The following is an 18839-nucleotide window of genomic DNA, read 5'->3' as shown; positions in this document are numbered from 1 at the left end:
TGGGCACAAAAATATTGTGCCCTAACTGCGCTGCACAGCGCAGAAACCATAACAGCAAAAAAGGCCGATCTGGAAAGGGCTGGAGCTGCTGCTGACATTGCAGCTAGGGTCGTTCACAGTGAGCGAAGCGGCGCAAAAGTAAAGATGTAAAATTTCAGCTCTCTTGCATCCTCTTTTTCTCTCCCTCCCCCTCTCACGTCACAATCACCACTCCACCACCAAACCACTCTCATCAAAGGACCTCCGCAACAAAACCAACTGCCAGCATGCCAGCAAGTCATGCCAACAGATGGCAAAAGGACGAAGATATCTTCGTCGCTGCCCTCAGACTCGGGACGAACTTCGACTGGAAACAGATCGAAGTCGCATTCCAGAGCATTTTTGAAGGCTCCACCGCCACCAAGAAGGACCTCGAGTCCCGATTCAACAAGAATCTCAAGCCACAGCTCGACATCCCCAGGGAGCAGCGGACAGTCGCCGATGCCATAGATGATTACCGTCATTATGGCAAAGTGACCTATCCTGAGGACCAGGTGGTCGTTGACAAGGCTCTCGAGTATCTCGGGAGCCTAGATCCAGAAGACCGTCTGTGGTAAAAGGTACGTCCTTCTGGAGCTCTCGAAGGGCTCCAGCCTCCATAGCATTCCCATGACTCACTGCGTACATATAGCTTTATGTGAACTCTAGAGTTCCATCAGGAAGTCGAGGGACATCTGTACACAACTTCTGTGAAACAACTTAGCATTCATGATACTGACATTGTGATACTTGGTACATACAGGATCTCTTCATGTGATGTTCGTCATTTTCCTTGCTATTCTTACGAGCGTCTTCCAACATGGTGTCAATGCCGCGGTCTTTCAAAGTTTTCTGTTGCTGATGTCTTAGTGATGCCATCCAGGGAGCAATTTCTCTTTCGCCTTCTTTGATTTCAGGTAAGCCATACCGAAAGACATTTCTTATATTCTTCAAAGACCTTTTCACAGTCGTTGTTGGAGGAGTTGCCACGAAGGAACTCTGATCAATGGTCAGCCTGATGTCCTTTTCAATCACAAAATGCCTAGCTTAGCTGGGAGCACCCACTTTCGCTGTACCATTTGAGAAAACAGGAGTCATAACGCCTAAGGGCTGTCAGTCTTCTGATATTTCTCTTTGAGGAGCAAGCTGTCGAGCATACTCTTTGAGCTCATTGCATTCGGGAGCAAGAGAGGCAGACATGGTGATCAAGGTGATTCTGCTATAGAGAAAGAAAAGGAAGCCTCAGTTTGGAGAGCAGAGGAACGAGACTTTATGTCTTCCTGAATTCTGAGCTGGATGCGCTAAGAGCTAAGCGAGTGTCTGTATTCACGAAATTTCTCTCGGAGATTCCATGCAAGATCGTGAATATTTGGAGTTGATTTAGAGTTGTGGCGCTAACTGGCTTTTGCCTAGGCCTCCCGGTGCAGCGTTTGGTTTGTTCATCTTTGATCTCTCAAAGTTGCTGGTATCCTCCGGCTTTTTTTTTTTCACCACCAGTCCTTCAATTTGTTTTTGTTTTGCAGCTCCTATCCACCCGCCCACCCCAATTGCCCTGTTCCTTTGTTTTTATTTGCGAGTCCAACCGATGGACCTCGCAACGGAATTTTCTCCTTTTCAGGAGAAATTGACCGCGGCTCTTGTGCAAGCGACCAAGACTACCTCCCAGCTTTTGGCTCAAGACATTGCCTTTCAGCGATCCGTTAACCCAAGTCTCTCGAATTCCCTTGACGAACAAAGTGCCCGGTTTCTTGGCCTGACAAATTCGATTCTTCGCTTTGCGACGTCCGGCTCCGATCTCAATGCTCCATCACTCGAGGATGAAGACGGTGTGGACGACAACTGGAGAGGAGTAGTCGACGTTATCGACGAGCTATTGGAGAAAGCCGATGCTTGTCTCGATGAATTTACTGGGATAATCAAGAAACTCGGTCCGTCGCAAGATGAACGCGGTCAAGAACTCAACAAACGAGCGTCCAAAGCTCAGTTCCCGGGTGCTTACAACTTTGCTTCATCGAAAATTCCGAAGCCGCAGCTTTCCTTCAAGACTCGTCCAAACAATCATGCCTCTTCGCCATTTAGACCAATATTGCGACAGAAACCTCATGCGCTCATCCCTCTACCTCCGGTCGCTGAGCAGACCAGCACTAACGGTGACGTTGAACAGTAAGCTGCGCATAATGAAAATTCGTGCTTGAGGTCCATGCTAACAAGTATCTCTTTTGTCTTAGGAGCGAGCACCCTTACGCCCATGAGATTAAAGATTGCCATTACCCCGCTTCTACATACTCGAGCTCCACCCCTCAGCTATACAAACCTTTCGAGTCAACAACCGCGACGTTTGTGAACACCATAGAGGGTGTCAAGGTAATGCTAGAGGAGTTGAAATCAGCAAAAGAAATCGCTGTCGATCTCGAACATCATGATGCGCATTCATACCATGGTCTCGTTTGTTTGATGCAAATCAGCACCCGTGAAAAGGACTGGATAGTCGACACACTGCTACCCTGGCGAGAGGAGCTACAGATTCTGAACGAGGTTTTTGCGGACCCCCGCATATTGAAGGTCTTGCATGGCTCGTCGATGGACGTGATTTGGCTGCAGCGAGATTTGGGATTGTATCTGGTCGGGCTTTTCGACACCTACCACGCCTCCGTTGCTCTCAACTATCCAAAGAAAAGCTTGAAATTCTTACTCGACAAATTTGTCAACTTGGAGGCAGAGAAGCAGTACCAAACCGCGGACTGGCGACTTCGACCTCTGCTCCCAGGAATGTTCGACTACGCGCGATCTGACACCCACTATCTTCTCTACATCTACGATAACCTACGGAATGAACTTATTGAAAAATCCACTCCCGATACGAACTTGATCGATTACGTTCAGGACAAGTCGAAAGAGGAGGCATTGCAGCGATACGAGCGGCCTGTGTATGATGCAGAGACCGGCCAGGGATCCGGGGGTTGGTACGACGTTCTATCGCGGAGTCCGAGTTTGCTCAATCGCGAACAGTTGGCGGTGTTTAAAGCGGTGCATCGGTGGCGAGACCAGACAGCAAGGACGGACGATGAAGGGGTACAATCAGTTCTCTCGAAGCGAGCTCTCTTTGCCATCGCGCACGGAATGCCATCCGACCAGGCCGGGTTGCTGAAGCTTGCTATTCCTGTATCGCCTTCTCTGAGGAAAAGATTGTCAGAGCTACTCAAGGTGATCAAAGACGCCAAGGCAAGTGGTGTAGACGGTCCGGAGTTACATGAGGTTCTTGCTTCCGGTCCGGCGACGTTGGTTTCGGGGGTGAAAGCTATGGAGCCGAGTCCTGCAGGTGCTGAGAAGGAAGCTAGCATGGCATCTTCAGCAAAGGCGGTGAGGGCGCTTGTCTCTCAATTCTGGGGTACCACGTTGGAGCAGACCGAGTCCACGAACGCATCTGTATACGCCCCCTTCGCTGCCGCCGATGCCCTTGCACTTTCGTTACCGCTGCCTTCGATGCCGATAAATATCTCAGAAGAGGCCCATGGGATAGAAGATGAGGCCATGGAGACATCAGCCACACCTCCAGCTCCAAAATCCGAAAAAGAAGAAGATCGAACTTCAGGCCTAGCAGCGGATCAGATATTCACCGTCAAGCAATTCGGCGCAGGGCCGAAACGCAAAGCCGCGCCGGCCGACACGGAGCGCTCGCCTGCTCCGTCGCCGGTCTCGAACTCACCACGTCCAGATGTCGCTGGCCTTGGATCTAAGAAGCAGAAGACCAGTGCGGCAGAAGATGTTGTTGCTCCATTTGATTATACGAATGCGGAGTCTGTGCTTCAGGCAGGGCGGGCGGAGGATGTGCGTAATCTTCCCCGAAAGCCGCAGTTTAATCCCTATGCAAAGGTGTTGGATGCACCGCAGGCGTTAAGGAAGTCGAAGAAGGATATGGGCGGTGGAAAGTCGTTTACATTTCAGAAGTAAGATGGAGAGGGAGGAAGTGTGTGCTTGGGAGGGGATCAAGGGAAGGGGGGAGAGGGTTGTTGTTCGTCGCCTTGTGCGCCTTAGTAAACTGGACAGGACCAGGGGAAATAAAAATTTGGCATGGGCATGGGAGTTATGTTTTCTTATGGGATAACCAGGGATTCGTCCGCTATGTTTTGAATTCTCGATGTGTCTTTGTTTGAAATATTTGCTTTTACGGAGGCCTTTTTTTTTTTTTTTTAAATTTCCTACATACTCGTTGCAAATGAAATCGCAGGCATGGCTCACAGGGGGACATGAACTGGCGCTTGAAGATAAAATTTCTTTTCGCAGCAATATATCCATGTATTTATTTTATAGTCAGGGGGTCCAGACGGGAGTCCAGCACCCCCAAGGCGGCCAAAACCCACAAGGCGACCGTTGTGCGATTGCTTGTCGGTGCATAAGTCTGTGTCCTCCGTTACGTTTCTGCAGGACGGGACGCAGGCGAGTTTTGAATCTGACCTGAAGACCTGCTTTTGTTTTTCCTTCTTCTTTTTCTCGAGTTATGACGGTTTTTACACCGTCCATCCCTGCGCACGCACATAACAGAGGATCTACTACGTACCGGAGATATGATGGATGCGTTCGCACATGCATTATTGCGATGGTCAGCTGGATCTGGACTGGTGGTCCTGCAGCACAATCTCATAAACGCCAATTACCAACCAACTAAGGAAGCGCCCGGGGGAGTAGGAAGAGAATTTTTTTTTTTTTAAAAAAAAACAAAAAAAAAAAAAGGGGGGGGGGGGGGGGGGGGGGGGAAGACCTGCATACGAGTGTACCCATGGTGCTCCGTTCTCCGTAAGAGTGCATGCATGGGGCGGAAGGCCGGGAAGAGCAGATATCGACAGATGAAGGTGGACCAATGCAGGTACCGGCGTGCTAAGGGGAGAAGTGGACTTTTTTTTGGGGGGTGGTTGTTTACGTGCATTGAACGGAGGATTTGGGGCGGGTGATCAGCGCCGGGGAGGGCTTTGGCCCTTTTTTTTTTTTTTCTTCTTTTCTTCGTCCTCTTCTTTTCATAACAGTGCGTGGGGGGGGTTCCTCACTGGCCATTGATACTCGGTCTTATTAATATGCTATAGTTATGCAAGAATGAAGAATAAGGACGGTGGCTGCCAGGGTCTCAAGGAGCTGTGGGCGGTGCTGCTGTGGTGATTTGACATTTTGGTGATCTACGGAGTACGGAGTATACGGAGCACGAATTCTACTGGGCTGCTCTTCTGAAGGAGGAGGAGGCTGTTGCTTTGGCGGGTGGAGAAATGCTCCGTAGCGTTATGCACAACGGACGCTGGAAGGTCATGGACCTGCTGCAGGCAACCAGAAACCGCCTACGTTCTCGTCCTCCTCCTTACGCGGTGACCATTTAGTTGCGGAATTCCCGGATGAACAAGTCCAGCTGTTCGTGTTGGGGTTTCAGCCATGGATGACCGGCGAAGATTAGCCTGCACGTCGTAAAAGAAACACACACACACAAGTATATACAGAGTATAGTAAACAGTAACAAGAGGCATGACGCCAGATAGAGTATAACTATGCCTTCCTGAATAGGTCTCTCTCCAGTTCCTACCTGACTCGGCAATCGACGGCTGCAGGGAGTGTTTCAAAAGTTGGCAACAACTCCCGCATGACCTGGGAAAGGGAACTAATACAGTACTTAACCCTCAACCCACACCCACCCACTCCTTCCATGTAACTAAATAACAACTCCCCCTCCGAACACACATAAATTAACTAACTAACTCGGAACTAGTTAAGCTCAAGACCCCCCTCTCCCTCTCCCTTCGTACCTTCCTTCAAATCTTATTGAGAAAATGTTTTGCTTGGCGACAAAAGATATGCAGGCAGGAACTACCCACAACAGAGAACACCCTTTCCTGCCGCACGAACTTTGACTGACTGACTGAAGCAACAGCAGCATTAACTAAACAATCCCGCAACAGGCAGTTACCAAGACCATTGTACCTCTTATCTATATATATATATATATATGTATAAAAGTTGTCGTGAGTGTTGTTATTCAGTAATTATATTGAGACTGATATGATGGAGTCCCTGATCACCCCAGCTCACTCTCACTCTCACTCTCGCACTCGCTCGCTTGCTCGGCTGTTCTCCTCATTTTTTGACTCTCAAGTTCTCAGGGGGCTGGCAAATCCCCCGCTAATTCAAACCACACCGGCCGACCTAACTGGCTGCTCATCTGCCCCCCACTGCAACTTAGCTTTGCTTAGCTTAGGCTAGTTTGGTCTCGTTACTCCGCAAAGTCCAGGGAAATAAAACAAAGAGTGCTCTTCTTTTCTTTTTCTTCCCCTCCACACGCTGCTGCACATGCTGCCTCTCGCTAGCTGAATCGGGTCTGGCAGGAAAGGTGTCGAATCATCTCCAACGCCGGAGCTACCATGGTTTGCCCTCCGCCAAGGTGGTGTAGTTGGTTAACTGACTCCCCGTGCGTGGCATGAACCGGCCGGTCGCCCTCCAAAAAAAAAAAAAAAAAAACCAGGAAAAAGAAAAAGGAAAAGAAAAAAAAAAAAGTTTCGTCAGCGTTCGCGTAGATGACGAAGGAACTCCCACCAGGCAGCCCTGTGGAGGAAGATTCCTCACTCTCTTGAATTAGTTGGCTAGTTAGTTAATTATTCACCCGAGAAATGCTCTGGTTGAGCTGCTGGACCGTGCTCGGCCTGCGTGCGGATCAAGTTGGCCCCCGGTCGCAAAGCAAAGGGAAGGGTCTCCAGGAACTCCCCCTACATACACTTCTAGTCAGTCCAATTCGATGCAGAGAGATATTACAGAATCATCCTCTCATCGGAGGCGTCGTCGAATCTTAGTATCTATGTATTTATGGACTCCGTAGATTAGGGATCAGGAACCGGGTCGTGGACGGACGGGATGGCGGCTGTTCGAACCTGTAACCCATATTTAACTCGAAAGTTAGCCGCACAAACTCCTCCATCCTCGAACAGGCTCGGTGCCCCCTTTCAAGCATCATCGTTGGCGCCAAAACCGCCCTTTCGCCTCCATCTCGCAACTCCCACCCACGAACTAACAGACCCAAGCGTGACGGGGGCCCTGCTCTCACGAACTTAACTGCTTCAGGTTCCCCTCTTTCTCTTTTTTTTTTTTTTTTTTTTTTGTTTCTGTGTTCACAGCCATCGGTACAGAGTACTTGTCGACAAATTATCCTCATCACTGTCTTCACAGTTTTTTTTTCTTTTTCATCATTGTCACCGGCCATCACTGACCAGCACACACCGCCCAGCCCATCTGCTGCTCTCGTCTGATCTCTCAATCACTGCACTGTAATTCTCTCTGCCGTCATTCAGCCCTTGCATCCCACCAACCACCACCACCACTACGTCCTCCTCTCTGCCTTCGCCGACCACCGACCTGATCGTCCTTCATCCTTTCCTGCACTTATTTTCTTTCCTTTTTTTTTTTTTTTAATTCTTTGTTCCCGCTCTTGTTTCACGCATCCTCCCAAGTCTCATTTTGCGTTAATTGGCAATTCCACCTGCGTGTCAAAACTTCAACAACGCAAACCGCCCTCGTCACCACATTAGCCAGCAACCTGTCCCACATTAATAGTTGCGCGACCTTGTCTTCCTTGCCCTGCCGTCACCGAGCGGAATCTTGCGCCCGTTCCCCCGACTTCACGATCCCTGACAGGTCTCCTTGTCTCGGTTCGACATCCTACACTATATCCTCTTGGCATCCACTCTCTTCCTCTCCCAGACTCTCTCCCTCTCTCCCTCTCCCTCTCCAATCTCTCACTGTCACGCTCACACACTCTCTCCTCCACCCCTGTCCTGACCTGGGTTCGAAGCCATTCCGCTTCCGATAATACCAGAGACCGGGACCACGTACATACATACATCCTACATACTCACGAGCGGAGAGGGGCTAGCAAACCAACGCGCTTCTCGCAAACCAACGGCGCCAATTCCCACCCCGCGTCCATATAAGCCAGCTCGCCTCTGATCGCCCCAGTTACAGTGGCTTTTCTTTTCTTTTCTTTTCTTTTCTTTTCTTGTGCGCTCCAATGGTGATCTTCTCCGACGGGAACGCATAATAATATGTGGGTTCAACTACCATTGGCGCTCGCCGTGAAGTTCTTTTTTGCTAACAGTTGCAATCGCTTGCTCGGGAGCTTTTATAGGGTCGTGTGAGTGGTGACCGTCTTGTCGAGCATTGGTGATTGTACTGTGCCGTCGTCCTTCGTTTAACGACTTCGCTCCTTTTGCATCTATTGGCTTTTTTCTTTTCCTTTTTTTTTTTTTTTCGAAAAAGAGAAAAGGAAAGCTGCTGTTTGTTGAATAGCGTTCGGCATATACCCTTTGCTTTCTTTTTGGCCTTCGTTTATCGATTTATTTTGCCGGGAATAATAAAAAAAAGAAAAAGAAAAAGAAGGAAAATAAAGGAAGCAACACCGCAGCCATGTCAGTCGCAACAATGCTCCAGCCAGCCTCGCGGGCGTCGAGGGCGTCTACATCTTCATCCTCTTCATTCCAGCCCATGACCAGACAAAACACCATGTCTTCGCACGATGCCCGCTCTATGCGACAGTCCAAGCGGATGTCCGTCACGGCTCTGTATCTGTCCATGTCGGCAAAGGATAAGGATCTTGAGATATCAGATGAGCTGGCAAAAGGTTTGACGAGAACCCAACACCCACTCTCTCACATCCGGCCGAGCTTTTTGCTGACGGTTTTATCTCTGTCTCGGTGTATAGCGCAGAAAGCTCTGAGGGAATTGAAGTTGAAGATATCGTCGCAGTCGAAGAAGAACTTCGTGCTTGAGAAAGACGTGCGATATTTGGATTCGAGAATTGCGCTTTTGATTCAGAACCGCATGGCGTTAGAAGAAGTATGTCTTTTTTCTCCGCACATATACGTCGAGCCTTTTTTTTTCTTTTCTTTTCTTTTCTTTTATTGTTCTTTTTTATTTTTTTATTTTTTTCCAGTATTATCGCAACTGACTCGTTCTTTACTACCAGCAAAACGAAGTCGCTAGCCACCTCGACGATTCAGCCGAACTCCAAGAGGGTGTCTTCCCGAACGACGATAAAACTCAGAAATATGGAAATCTCTTATTCCTCTTACAGTCCGAACCGCGTCATATCGCACACCTTTGCAGACTGGTTTCGATGGCTGAGATCGACTCGCTGCTTCAAACCGTCATGTTCACTATCTACGGTAACCAATACGAAAGCCGAGAAGAGCATCTCTTACTGACCATGTTCCAATCCGTCCTCACATATCAATTCGACAACACCCCTGAATACTCTTCCCTTCTACGTCAGAACACTCCGGTGTCTCGGATGATGACAACGTACACCCGAAGAGGCCCCGGACAAGCTTATTTGAAGCAGGTCCTTGCAGATCAAATCAACTCTCTTATTGAATTGAAGGACGTGGATCTTGAGATCAACCCGCTGAAAGTCTACGAAACAATGGTGAAACAAATCGAAGAAAATACAGGATCCTTGCCAGACTATCTGCCAAAGTCGGTGACGGCAGAAGTCGCTGCTGCAAACGAACAGGTCCAGGCGATTATCGCGCCGCGTCTAAAAATGCTGAGCGACATCGCCAATGCTTTCCTTGGGACGATCATCGAGGGACTCGAGGAGACCCCGTACGGTATCCGTTGGATTTGCAAGCAGATCAGGAGTCTTTCGAGACGGAAATACCCTGATGCGCAAGATCATACGATCTGCACCCTGATTGGAGGGTTCTTCTTTTTGCGATTCATCAACCCCGCTATTGTTACTCCTCGATCCTACATGCTTATCGACGGAACGCCCGCCGAGAAGCCGCGGCGTACATTGACGCTTATCGCGAAGATGTTGCAGAACATCGCGAACAAGCCATCTTACGCGAAAGAGCCATACATGGCCAAACTACAGCCGTTCATCCATCAGAATAAAGAACGGGTCAACAAATTCCTGCTGGATCTCTGCGAGGTTCAAGACTTTTATGAAAGTTTGGAAATGGATAATTATGTTGCCCTCTCCAAGCGCGATCTCGAGTTGCAGATCACTCTAAACGAAGTTTACGCCACTCATGCCCTCCTTGATAAACACAGTGCCGCCCTGGCCTCCGACCAACACTCGCATCTTCACGTCTTACTACAGGAACTCGGTCCATCCCCGCCCCAATTACCGCGCAAGGAGAACCGAGTCATAAATCTACCGCTGTTTAGCAAGTGGGAGACCCCGATCGACGACTTAACCTCGGCGTTGGATATCACCCAGGAAGAGATATATTTCATGGAAGCAAAGTCCACATTCGTTCAGATCCTACGTTCACTGCCGCCAAATTCGGCCGTTACGCGCCGCCCGCTTCGATTAGATCGGATCGCTGAGGCTGCTGCGACGCTGAAGAACGACGCTGTCATGGTGCGCAAGGGGATTCGTACGATGGAGCTGTTGAGCTCGCTTCAAGAACTCGGTGTCATCGATAAGTCTGATGACTTTAGCCTGCTTCGGAACGAAGTCGAGCAGGAGCTCGTCCACCTGGGCTCGTTGAAGGAGAAGGTTATTGAGGAAACCAGGAAGCTGGACGAGGTGTATCGGACGATTCGCGACCATAATACGTACCTGGTCATGCAGCTGGAGACTTATAAGTCGTATCTGCATAATGTGCGCAGTCAGTCGGAGGGGAAGCAGAGGAAGCAGCAGAAACATCAGGAGCTGGGGCCGTATAAGTTCACACATCAGCAGCTGGAGAAGGAAGGGGTTATTCGAAAGAGTAATGTTCCCGAAAACCGAAGGGCTAATATATATTTTATGTTCAAGAGTCCGTTGCCGGGGACCTTTGTTATTAGCTTGCATTATAAAGGTTAGTAACTCCCCCCCTCAAAGTGTCCCTTTTGTTTTCTTGGTTTGTTTTGAGTTGATGGATTTACTCACTTATACTTTACCCGCTCTTCAGGACGTGCGCGTGGTCTCTTGGAGCTTGACTTGAAACTTGATGATCTGCTGGAGATGCAGAAGGATAACCAAGAAGATCTGGACTTGGAATACGTTCAGTTCAATGTCTCCAGGGTGTTGGCGCTGCTGAACAAACGCTTTGCTCGAAAGAAAGGCTGGTAAAACGAGGAAGCCAAAAATGAACAAAAGGAGCAGGCTTTAAGCGCTTTGTGTTGTCGATGGTACGACAGTCTATCGGAAGATATGAGGCCCCGATTGAAGCCCGCTTTTATTTTACCCTACGAAAAATTTCGCACGTTTGCGTACACATCACTACTTGGGAAAGGCGAAGGCATCTTCCTCAAATTCCCCCTTTTTACTGTTTTTGTTTCCCCTTCCACCCTCTCAAGTCATGCCCCGTATTATTTTTATGCTTGACTATTCTGCCTACCCGCATCCCACCCGGATGACGCACTCTACTCCCGACTCTCACTGGCTGAGAGAAAGGGGAAAGAGCAGAAAAGAAAAATATCTAATGCTGTAATCCATCCCATAGTGGCTTTTATCCTCCCCTTGTGTCTGCTAATGGAGACCACGAGTTGCTGCTTCTCCCGCCCCCAACCGCTGGCCGGGGAGGGGAGAGGAGGGCTGCAGATGGTGGTCATATTTGTTCTTTGCGTGTCGGTTTTGAATTTGATATGATTGAGTCGACGTCCCGCCCCTCCTCTTGCGCCCCCGATGCTGTTTGATTGACTTCTTTTCTTTTATTTCTTTTCTTTTTTCTTGTTATATTAATTCACCGTATTGTGCTTATCAGATTCCCCTCCTGTGTTTTTTTTTTTAGTCTTTTGTGTTTTTGTGTGTTTTTTTTATCTGCAAAAAAATTCCTCTGAATGACACCCCCCAACCCGCCCGGGCTACACTGATTATTGCCTTCTGACGTTACTTGCTTGCTTCTGAGCGGGTGCTTTTTCATCTCACACTGGTTTTTGATGTAGTGATGGTGCAGATGAGAAAGCGATCTCTCTGCAACTCCTGTTATGTATGTATGTACTTATCATAGGGGTCTATTGGGACATAATAATTACTTTTGAGCCGCTGTGATATTTCTGGCTGGCCTTCGCATTTAGCTTCATGAAGATGGTAGTTAATTCCAATATATTTGTACTGTTGGCTAGGTTAATGACTAGCACCAGAGTAAACTCCTTTTAATAACATAGTTTTATTTTTGAATGGCTCTGTGATTCATGTTAAGACCTTCAAGTTAGAGTTAGTTTCACCCGTGGGAGTCATGTATATAAACTCGACCTTGCTTGGCTCAGCTGTATCTCTCGGAGATGGCAAGTTCATTTCACCTGGATAACTGTACTACTGTTGGTATGACAGCAACAGGAAGAAATATCTGTCAAGACTCAACAATGGGTCATAAGCACACAGCGTCGACATGCACACATGCTCCCCGGAGGTAGCTGTTGGAGGGTACTCTCTCTTAGATTGGCTAGTTATCACTTTTTTTCTTTTTTCTTTTCTTTTTCTTTTTTGTACACATTGATGCAGACAAAGTTCTATACATAGCCGGGCGACTGCCCGCATATCTTCAAAGGCCTCAGCTATGTGGGCTTCTTGAAGCAGCGTTAGCTACCCTAAAGAGCCTATAGATTCTTTCTTACACCTCCTCTCTCAACCACAGCCTATTAGTGACCCTTGTGTATCCATTTGGGATTCGGCACGGTTATAGACCACTCGTGTCCTTGCCAGCGGTAAGTGAAGGAAGATTCATAGTCTGTGAGGGCAAGGAGTGTCATCTCTCAAACTTGATACATGGAATGTATCCTATTTCTAGTCACAGTTGCATGATCGACTTATTCTAGGCAGCCATCCAGATACAACTGATAAGACCGTTGCACTATTTTGATACAGCTAGGCAAGTTGGGGCGAGAATTCTATCGGCGAACAGGACTAGAAGCGTGCAGTAAGCCGGCAAATGTAGAACACCTTTTACGAGACTGATATGAGAATCAACCTCAAGTGCATCTGCTCAGAAGCCGTCTTGAAAACATTTGGCCATTTCCATGGCTTCTTCAGGTGGTCCAGAGATAATAATTGGAAGAGAAGCGGCTGCGACCATCTTTAAGATCAAAATCAATCATGGGCGCTAGTTTGTCATTGACAATTTGCACGAAGGCATGTCCTCCGAGGTCGGATGAAATGATACGATCGAGGGTTTTGGGAAAATGCGTCCAGATGGCCGGGGGACCGGTTGTTGACGGCAAAGTGTGGCCGGCATTCGTAGTATTGAGAGCCATGGTTTAATTGAAGACGGCTCGATCCTCGATGCGGCGACAGGGACAGAAATGCCGTGTTTTCTAGTTCCTTTTCTGTAACTACTCTTTTCCATGAGGCTAAGGGTAACGTGCCCATTACGTTCCTCGATTAGGGGGCCCGTTACAACCGTCCATTCCTGCGCGGTGAGATAGACAGATGACCTGTACGTCCAATTTTCACCCCCGACGATGCTTCCGTGCATGCGGAGTAGACGCCTTGCCCTCGAGGGGTGAGACTCAAGCACGGTTTGGATCTGGCAGGGAGAACTCCTGAATTAATTGTCTCAAGTCATTTTGGTTAAGCTCCAAGCTGCCGAGTCAGGGGAAGCTGACCGTGGCTCACCATCTGGACGGCAAAAAAGGGGGGGAAAGGTATGTGGGGATTTTGTATGTCATTCGTTATCCCATCTCATGACGATACGGTGGTGGGTCGCGGCCAGATGAGGATGTCAAGCTGAGACGAAGATCAGTTGATGATTACTACTTCTCTGAGCTGGCACTGGACTTCTTATATAGCCATATTTTAGGAGTAACTGAGCTTTTGTAAGCCCTTTTTCGCCGGCAGGGGAATCTGTGTCTGGGTAGGCTTTTCCAGACGTTGGAATTGCCCCTCCCGGAACTCCATCCGCCCTTCAGAAGAACCAACTTTGGCGCCACAGCGTCTTTTCACCGCTTGACGATTGCTCGAGCCAAATTCTCGGTCACAAAGCCCCGACAGGGAGACTAGGCTCGGCTAACCCTAAGTTTAGTTCATGTCAAAGGGGACAAAAGGATACTCCAGCTTAGCGATCGATCTTCAACGAACCTCCTTTCGCATAGCAACTGCCCACGGACCCACGCCCAGATCCCAGCAACAGGAACCCTCCACGATCACCGCCCCGCCGCCCCCTTGCCTGCCCGCCCTCCCGCCGATTCGTCCTCGAAAACTCAGCTCTCAAAACTCAGCTGTCAAACTCATCGCTCGGTCTGTGTGCTTTTTTCTCATTCTCGAGAACAATACAAAGAAAGAGACCGTCTTCAACCGTTCGGGTTTCTTGGAGCCTACAGCAGCTTGAGACCAAAATTCTCTCTCTCTCTCTCTCTCTCTCTCTCTCTCTCTCACGCACACAACGCACACTTCCCTCATAATAATCGCATTAATCATGTCGACTACACCCCCGGCTAAACCTACGAATCCTCTTAAGCTTGATTCCAAGTACGACGATTATGATTTTCCCACCACGGCTCCTGTAGCGCAATCCGGGCACCCAGGCCACACGACGCCGGAGCAGGATGCGCAGGTTGCTCAGCTGAGGATGATGCTGGAGGCTCTGGGGTACACTGATCGCCTGGATACTTTGACCTTACTGAGGTTTCTCAGAGCGAGGAAGTTTAATGTAGAGGCTGCGAAGACTATGTGAGCTTTCTTTTTTTTTCTTTTTTTTTTTTTTTTCCCTCTTTTTCCTCTTCTTGTCCTTGGCCAGGAATTTCTTTTGGCAATTTTTCTAGGATCTGGTGCTTTTCCGTTATTGTTGTTGACCTGGATATGTCCTGTTTAGGTTCGTCGCCTGCGAGCAATGGAGAAAAGATTTTGGAACAGATTCGCTGGTGACAGATTTCCATTATACGGAAAAGGAGCAGGTGTTTGAGTACTACCCCCAATACTATCATAAGACGGACAAGGTATGTTTATTATTCTCCGGGGCCCCCTATAGGGAGTTGGCGACCGAACGCATACACTCTGCTAACAGTTCTGGAACCCCTACACAGGATGGACGACCCGTCTACATCGAACAGCTTGGCAAAATCGACCTCACAGCCATGTACAAGATCACCACCAGCGAACGCATGCTCAAAAGTTTGGTTTGCGAGTACGAAAAGCTCGCTGATCCCCGCCTCCCCGCCTGTGCACGCAAATCAGGTCATCTTCTCGAAACCTGCTGCACGATCATGGACCTCAAGGGCGTCGGGATCTCCAACGCGGCCTCCGTCTTCGGCTACATCAAACAGGCCTCCGCCATCTCGCAGAACTACTATCCTGAGCGTCTAGGAAAGCTGTACATCATCAATGCCCCCTGGGGATTCAGCACCGTTTTCAGCGTCGTCAAGGGCTTCCTGGACCCCGTGACTGTCAGCAAGATCAACGTTCTAGGTTCTGGATATGAGAAGGAGTTGCTGGCACAGGTCCCCGCAGAGAATCTGCCGAAGCAGTTTGGTGGACAGTGCGAGTGTCCTGGTGGATGTCCGTTCAGTGACATGGGGCCCTGGCAAGAGTCGGAGTGGGCTAAGCCGCCAAAATGGGCAAAGAAGGACGACAAGGGTGAGGAGGCCGAGAAGAAGGAAGAAGGAAAGGCGGAGGGAGAGGAGGAGAAAAAGGAAGATGCCGACAAGGAGAAAGCTGCCGCTGCACCCGCGGAGACTACTTCGGCTCCGGCGCAGAAAGATCAGATCTCGGCGTAGGGAATGTGAGGCGAGCATCATTCGATTGGAGTTTAGTTTCTTCAGCGCCCAAATGCCATTTGGTTGACTACATTATACCAGGAGAGGATGAAGGAAATTTAAAAAAAAAAAAAGAAAAAGGGGGTTGGGCCTTGCGATATAGATAGAATACTCTTTCTCCCCCTTACTACCTTTTTTCTTTGGCTGCTCTCACCGCAAGAAGCACATTTGGTTGTGCTAATATAGTTTAGATGTGAATGGTGGGACATTTCTCCGGTGCTCTATCACCGTTATATATAAGTGCATCGTAATATTTTCTTTAATTGCAGTTCATATGGGGGGGTATATGGATGGCCTCTCTCATCATCGTTCGTCTTTAGCCTTCATACACGGTCGGCCAAATGTAAATCCCGGGACTCCATTAACGCCAATAACACCTGTTCCAGCCACGCCAACATTTCAGGAAACACATTTCTGAAGCCATTATGGAGAATCCAAAGGCAATAAGGACAAATCACATCTTCTCAACAACCTCTGCAGCCTGCCTCGCCCTTTCGACCTTCCCTACGGTCGCAGCGAGACCCTTACTGCTGTGCCCGTTTCCATCCTCACTGTCACTGTCATCCTTGCCCAAAGTGGCTTCACCTTGTAATCGGACCAGCGTCTTCAATCCATCGGCGTAGACCTCGCCAATCTCACCGTCACACCATCTCTCCCGCTCCCGCTCGCTGCCAAACGGTACGTCCAGGATCCACTCGGGTCGATGCTGCTGGATCTGCGCCCAATCCAGGGACGCTGCATCCTTGGAATCCAAGTCTTCGCCTCCATACAATTTGTAATCGGCATCTGCGCCGTCACCGGCGACTTGCTTGTCATCCTCCTCTAGCGCATCCCGTAGCATTTTCGCATACTTCTTCGCCGCTTTGACGGGCGCATCCCTCCGCATCTGGGCCACCGTCGTTGTGAGAGACTCCAGCTGCGCGTAGAGACTTGTGACACGGGCCGCCAGCTGCGAGTCGTACGGTTCGTATTCGACCTGTTCGCGCATGGAGAGGAGATCGGCGAGCTGTATTCCCTTTTTCCCGGCGGCGGACGTGTCAAGTCCGTTGATGCTGATGGAGGGGATGGCGGAAGTGAATGTTTTTGCGATGAATTCGTCGACAAGTCCGCGCACTCGCGCTTTCATGGGATCGTCGGAATCATTGTTGGCCGAGGGGGGGAAGTGAAGGTCGAGCTTTTGGCGGGAGAGATTGAGGGCGTTGGTGTAGAGGTAGGCGAGGTCGGCGGTGGATTGGAGCTCGATTTTGCGGTGGTGGGGGGCTTGCATCGTCTTAGTAATGAGGAGACAAGGCAGTTGGATATCAATGGCTGTCCCGCAGTGCTCTCGAGGGATCCTAGACGGGGTTATCTGTCTGTCTGTCTGCAGCCCTCCCTCCGGTCGCCGCAAGGTTCTCGCGACAAACAGATCGGCCAGATTGGGCTTAGCGCGGTTGTGGGTCGCGTGGGACGGGCAAATTATGTCATACGGCCTGCTGCTCCTTCCCTTCCTGGTCTGGGTGGCGCTGGCCGCTCTCCGACGCCGCAGAGTAGCACAGCTGCGCTCTCTCTCTCTCTCTCTCTTTTTTTTTTTTTTTTTAATTTTTAATTTTTTTTTTTTAATTCCAGACGCCCTCTCGTCATGTGTTCTGGCTTGACTGAATCTTCCTGCCGTGCATGGCTGGAGGTGGATGATCCAATCCCACGCTGCACGATGACTGCTCAAACTACGAGATAGCACACCACATCCTTGGAATTGAAACGATGACAGACAACGCGAGCATCACTCTCGTTGACAATACGCTTCCCGAAGCCGAGCCCGAGACCACTCTTTCGCTGCACCCTTCCCTTAACATAAAACAACGCAGATCCCTGGGCAAGAGACTTACCCGGAACTCGGTCAGAGAGAACCTTGCGAGACGCAAATATGCCAAATGGCAGAGGGATCGCTACGACAACCAAGAAGCCGGTTCGAGCGCGGCAACCTCTCTATCGAGACTCGACTCCACCCAACCAGAACGCAGCTTGTCGATCAATCGTGCGAGCACCAAGAGCAGCTGCGCCGAAGCGGATGGCGTCGACTTGGACGTGGAGTGGGTAAATGTCGAGGGTGAGCCGCATAGCGTGGTTGATGTTCTCTACGAGAATCAGCGAGGATGGTTTTTCTTCGGCACGCCATACTATTCGGAAAAATCTCTATTGAATCTGGACCCCGCCGCCTGGCTGACGAAGAATTTCGAGGTGAGTCCGGTGGATATCACCAACGCACAACCTCCCGATCCCAATTGGGAATGGGCATGGAGGACCTGGTATATCGATATGTCGTATGATGTGGATGAGGAAGGATGGCAGTATTCGTTCTCTTTCGCGTCGAGGTTCGCATGGCATGGGACACATCCGTGGTACCATTCGTTCGTGCGCCGAAGGCGATGGTTGAGAAAAAGAGTGAGGAAAGGACCAAAGGGGTTCCAGAGGCTAGCGACTGATGATCGAAGTCACACACACTCCACGCTTGATGACTTCCTTACCTCAAGAACGGTCTCTCGAAATCTTGATCCAAGTATCAGCCTCCCAGAGAGTGCAAGCTACGTGAGCAGAATACGACAAGAGCAGGAGGAGCGTATATCCCCAGATGAGATTACAAATCCAGCCATTTTGTTGAAGGCGGTCAAAAGGGCCACATTAGATAGAGAAAAGATCGAAGCGGTCAAGGCCTTTGTGCATATGGGAAATGAAGAGCTAGTGTATTTGGAAGAAAAGGTCAGTGAGCCGTATCAACTCCTCGCTAGAGCTAATTCGTCTGACTCATTGACAGATCCTGGACATAATGTCCATGCTTGTCTTCCACACCTCCCGGCGCCAGCTGGTCGAGTTCCTCGTCAGCGCCGTTGAAGAGATATCTGAAGTCACCGGTGATGAAAGTGCAAGGCGGAGGAGGAATAATCTTGTTAGAGCTATCGACACTATCTACCGTCGCTATAACGACCTCGAATTTTGGGGAGATGTCGGCCCAGAGATAGGTGCCGTAAAGGGAAAAGAGCCAATATGTGGTTCTCACTCCTAGCGTAGATGTTGCATTATTTCTGGGGGGATGTATAAATTAAATACAACCTATTGCCATGAAGCTGAACTTCCGCACTGCA

At 49.4% G+C, this 18839-nt stretch overlaps 9 protein-coding genes across 9 annotated transcripts; 6 read left to right on the top strand and 3 right to left on the bottom strand.

The window, feature by feature from the left end:
- Positions 1-60: 60 nt before the first annotated feature.
- D8B26_001294 (uncharacterized protein) lies at positions 61-596 on the top strand (the record flags this gene model as incomplete). Its single annotated transcript, XM_003065309.2, has 1 exon — positions 61-596. The coding sequence occupies exon 1, from the start codon at positions 267-269 to the stop codon at positions 594-596; it is 330 nt and encodes a 109-aa protein (XP_003065355.2). The 5' UTR covers positions 61-266.
- A 76-nt stretch (positions 597-672) lies between these two features.
- Positions 673-1218, bottom strand: MDM35 (Mitochondrial distribution and morphology protein 35; the record flags this gene model as incomplete). Its single annotated transcript, XM_066123499.1, has 5 exons — positions 673-713; positions 780-870; positions 947-1017; positions 1084-1121; positions 1178-1218. 5 exons carry the CDS (start codon positions 1216-1218, stop codon positions 673-675), a joined length of 282 nt encoding a protein of 93 aa, XP_065979573.1.
- A 385-nt stretch (positions 1219-1603) lies between these two features.
- On the top strand, positions 1604-3969 carry RRP6 (exosome component 3'-5' exonuclease; the record flags this gene model as incomplete). The annotated part of the gene is made up of 2 exons (XM_003065307.2): positions 1604-2181; positions 2247-3969. The coding sequence occupies 2 exons, from the start codon at positions 1604-1606 to the stop codon at positions 3967-3969; spliced, it is 2301 nt and encodes a 766-aa protein (XP_003065353.2).
- A 3789-nt stretch (positions 3970-7758) lies between these two features.
- Positions 7759-12042, top strand: GAP1_1 (glyceraldehyde-3-phosphate dehydrogenase 1). The gene is made up of 5 exons (XM_003065306.2): positions 7759-8086; positions 8168-8659; positions 8741-8874; positions 9005-10847; positions 10941-12042. Exons 2-5 carry the CDS (start codon positions 8446-8448, stop codon positions 11099-11101), a joined length of 2352 nt encoding a protein of 783 aa, XP_003065352.2. The 5' UTR covers positions 7759-8086; positions 8168-8445; the 3' UTR covers positions 11102-12042.
- A 957-nt stretch (positions 12043-12999) lies between these two features.
- Positions 13000-13224, bottom strand: D8B26_001290 (uncharacterized protein; the record flags this gene model as incomplete). The annotated part of the gene is made up of 1 exon (XM_066123498.1): positions 13000-13224. The coding sequence occupies one exon, from the start codon at positions 13222-13224 to the stop codon at positions 13000-13002; it is 225 nt and encodes a 74-aa protein (XP_065979572.1).
- A 770-nt stretch (positions 13225-13994) lies between these two features.
- Positions 13995-14297, top strand: D8B26_001289 (uncharacterized protein; the record flags this gene model as incomplete). The annotated part of the gene is made up of 1 exon (XM_066123497.1): positions 13995-14297. One exon carries the CDS (start codon positions 13995-13997, stop codon positions 14295-14297), a length of 303 nt encoding a protein of 100 aa, XP_065979571.1.
- Positions 14298-14384: 87 nt separating this feature from the next.
- On the top strand, positions 14385-15681 carry SEC14 (cytosolic factor, phosphatidylinositol/phosphatidylcholine transfer protein; the record flags this gene model as incomplete). The annotated part of the gene is made up of 3 exons (XM_003065304.2): positions 14385-14638; positions 14781-14904; positions 14992-15681. The coding sequence occupies 3 exons, from the start codon at positions 14385-14387 to the stop codon at positions 15679-15681; spliced, it is 1068 nt and encodes a 355-aa protein (XP_003065350.1).
- Positions 15682-15986: 305 nt separating this feature from the next.
- Positions 15987-16987, bottom strand: D8B26_001287 (uncharacterized protein; the record flags this gene model as incomplete). Its single annotated transcript, XM_003065303.2, has 1 exon — positions 15987-16987. One exon carries the CDS (start codon positions 16985-16987, stop codon positions 16175-16177), a length of 813 nt encoding a protein of 270 aa, XP_003065349.1. The 3' UTR covers positions 15987-16174.
- Positions 16988-17263: 276 nt separating this feature from the next.
- On the top strand, positions 17264-18838 carry D8B26_001286 (uncharacterized protein). The gene is made up of 2 exons (XM_003065302.2): positions 17264-18456; positions 18512-18838. Exons 1-2 carry the CDS (start codon positions 17461-17463, stop codon positions 18758-18760), a joined length of 1245 nt encoding a protein of 414 aa, XP_003065348.1. The 5' UTR covers positions 17264-17460; the 3' UTR covers positions 18761-18838.
- Position 18839: the final 1 nt, after the last annotated feature.

This window comes from Coccidioides posadasii, chromosome 1 (genome assembly GCF_018416015.2).
Source record: "Coccidioides posadasii str. Silveira chromosome 1, complete sequence".
NCBI classification, from domain to species: Eukaryota; Fungi; Ascomycota; class Eurotiomycetes; order Onygenales; family Onygenaceae; genus Coccidioides; species Coccidioides posadasii.
This window is presented reverse-complemented; position numbering and strand designations above follow the sequence as displayed.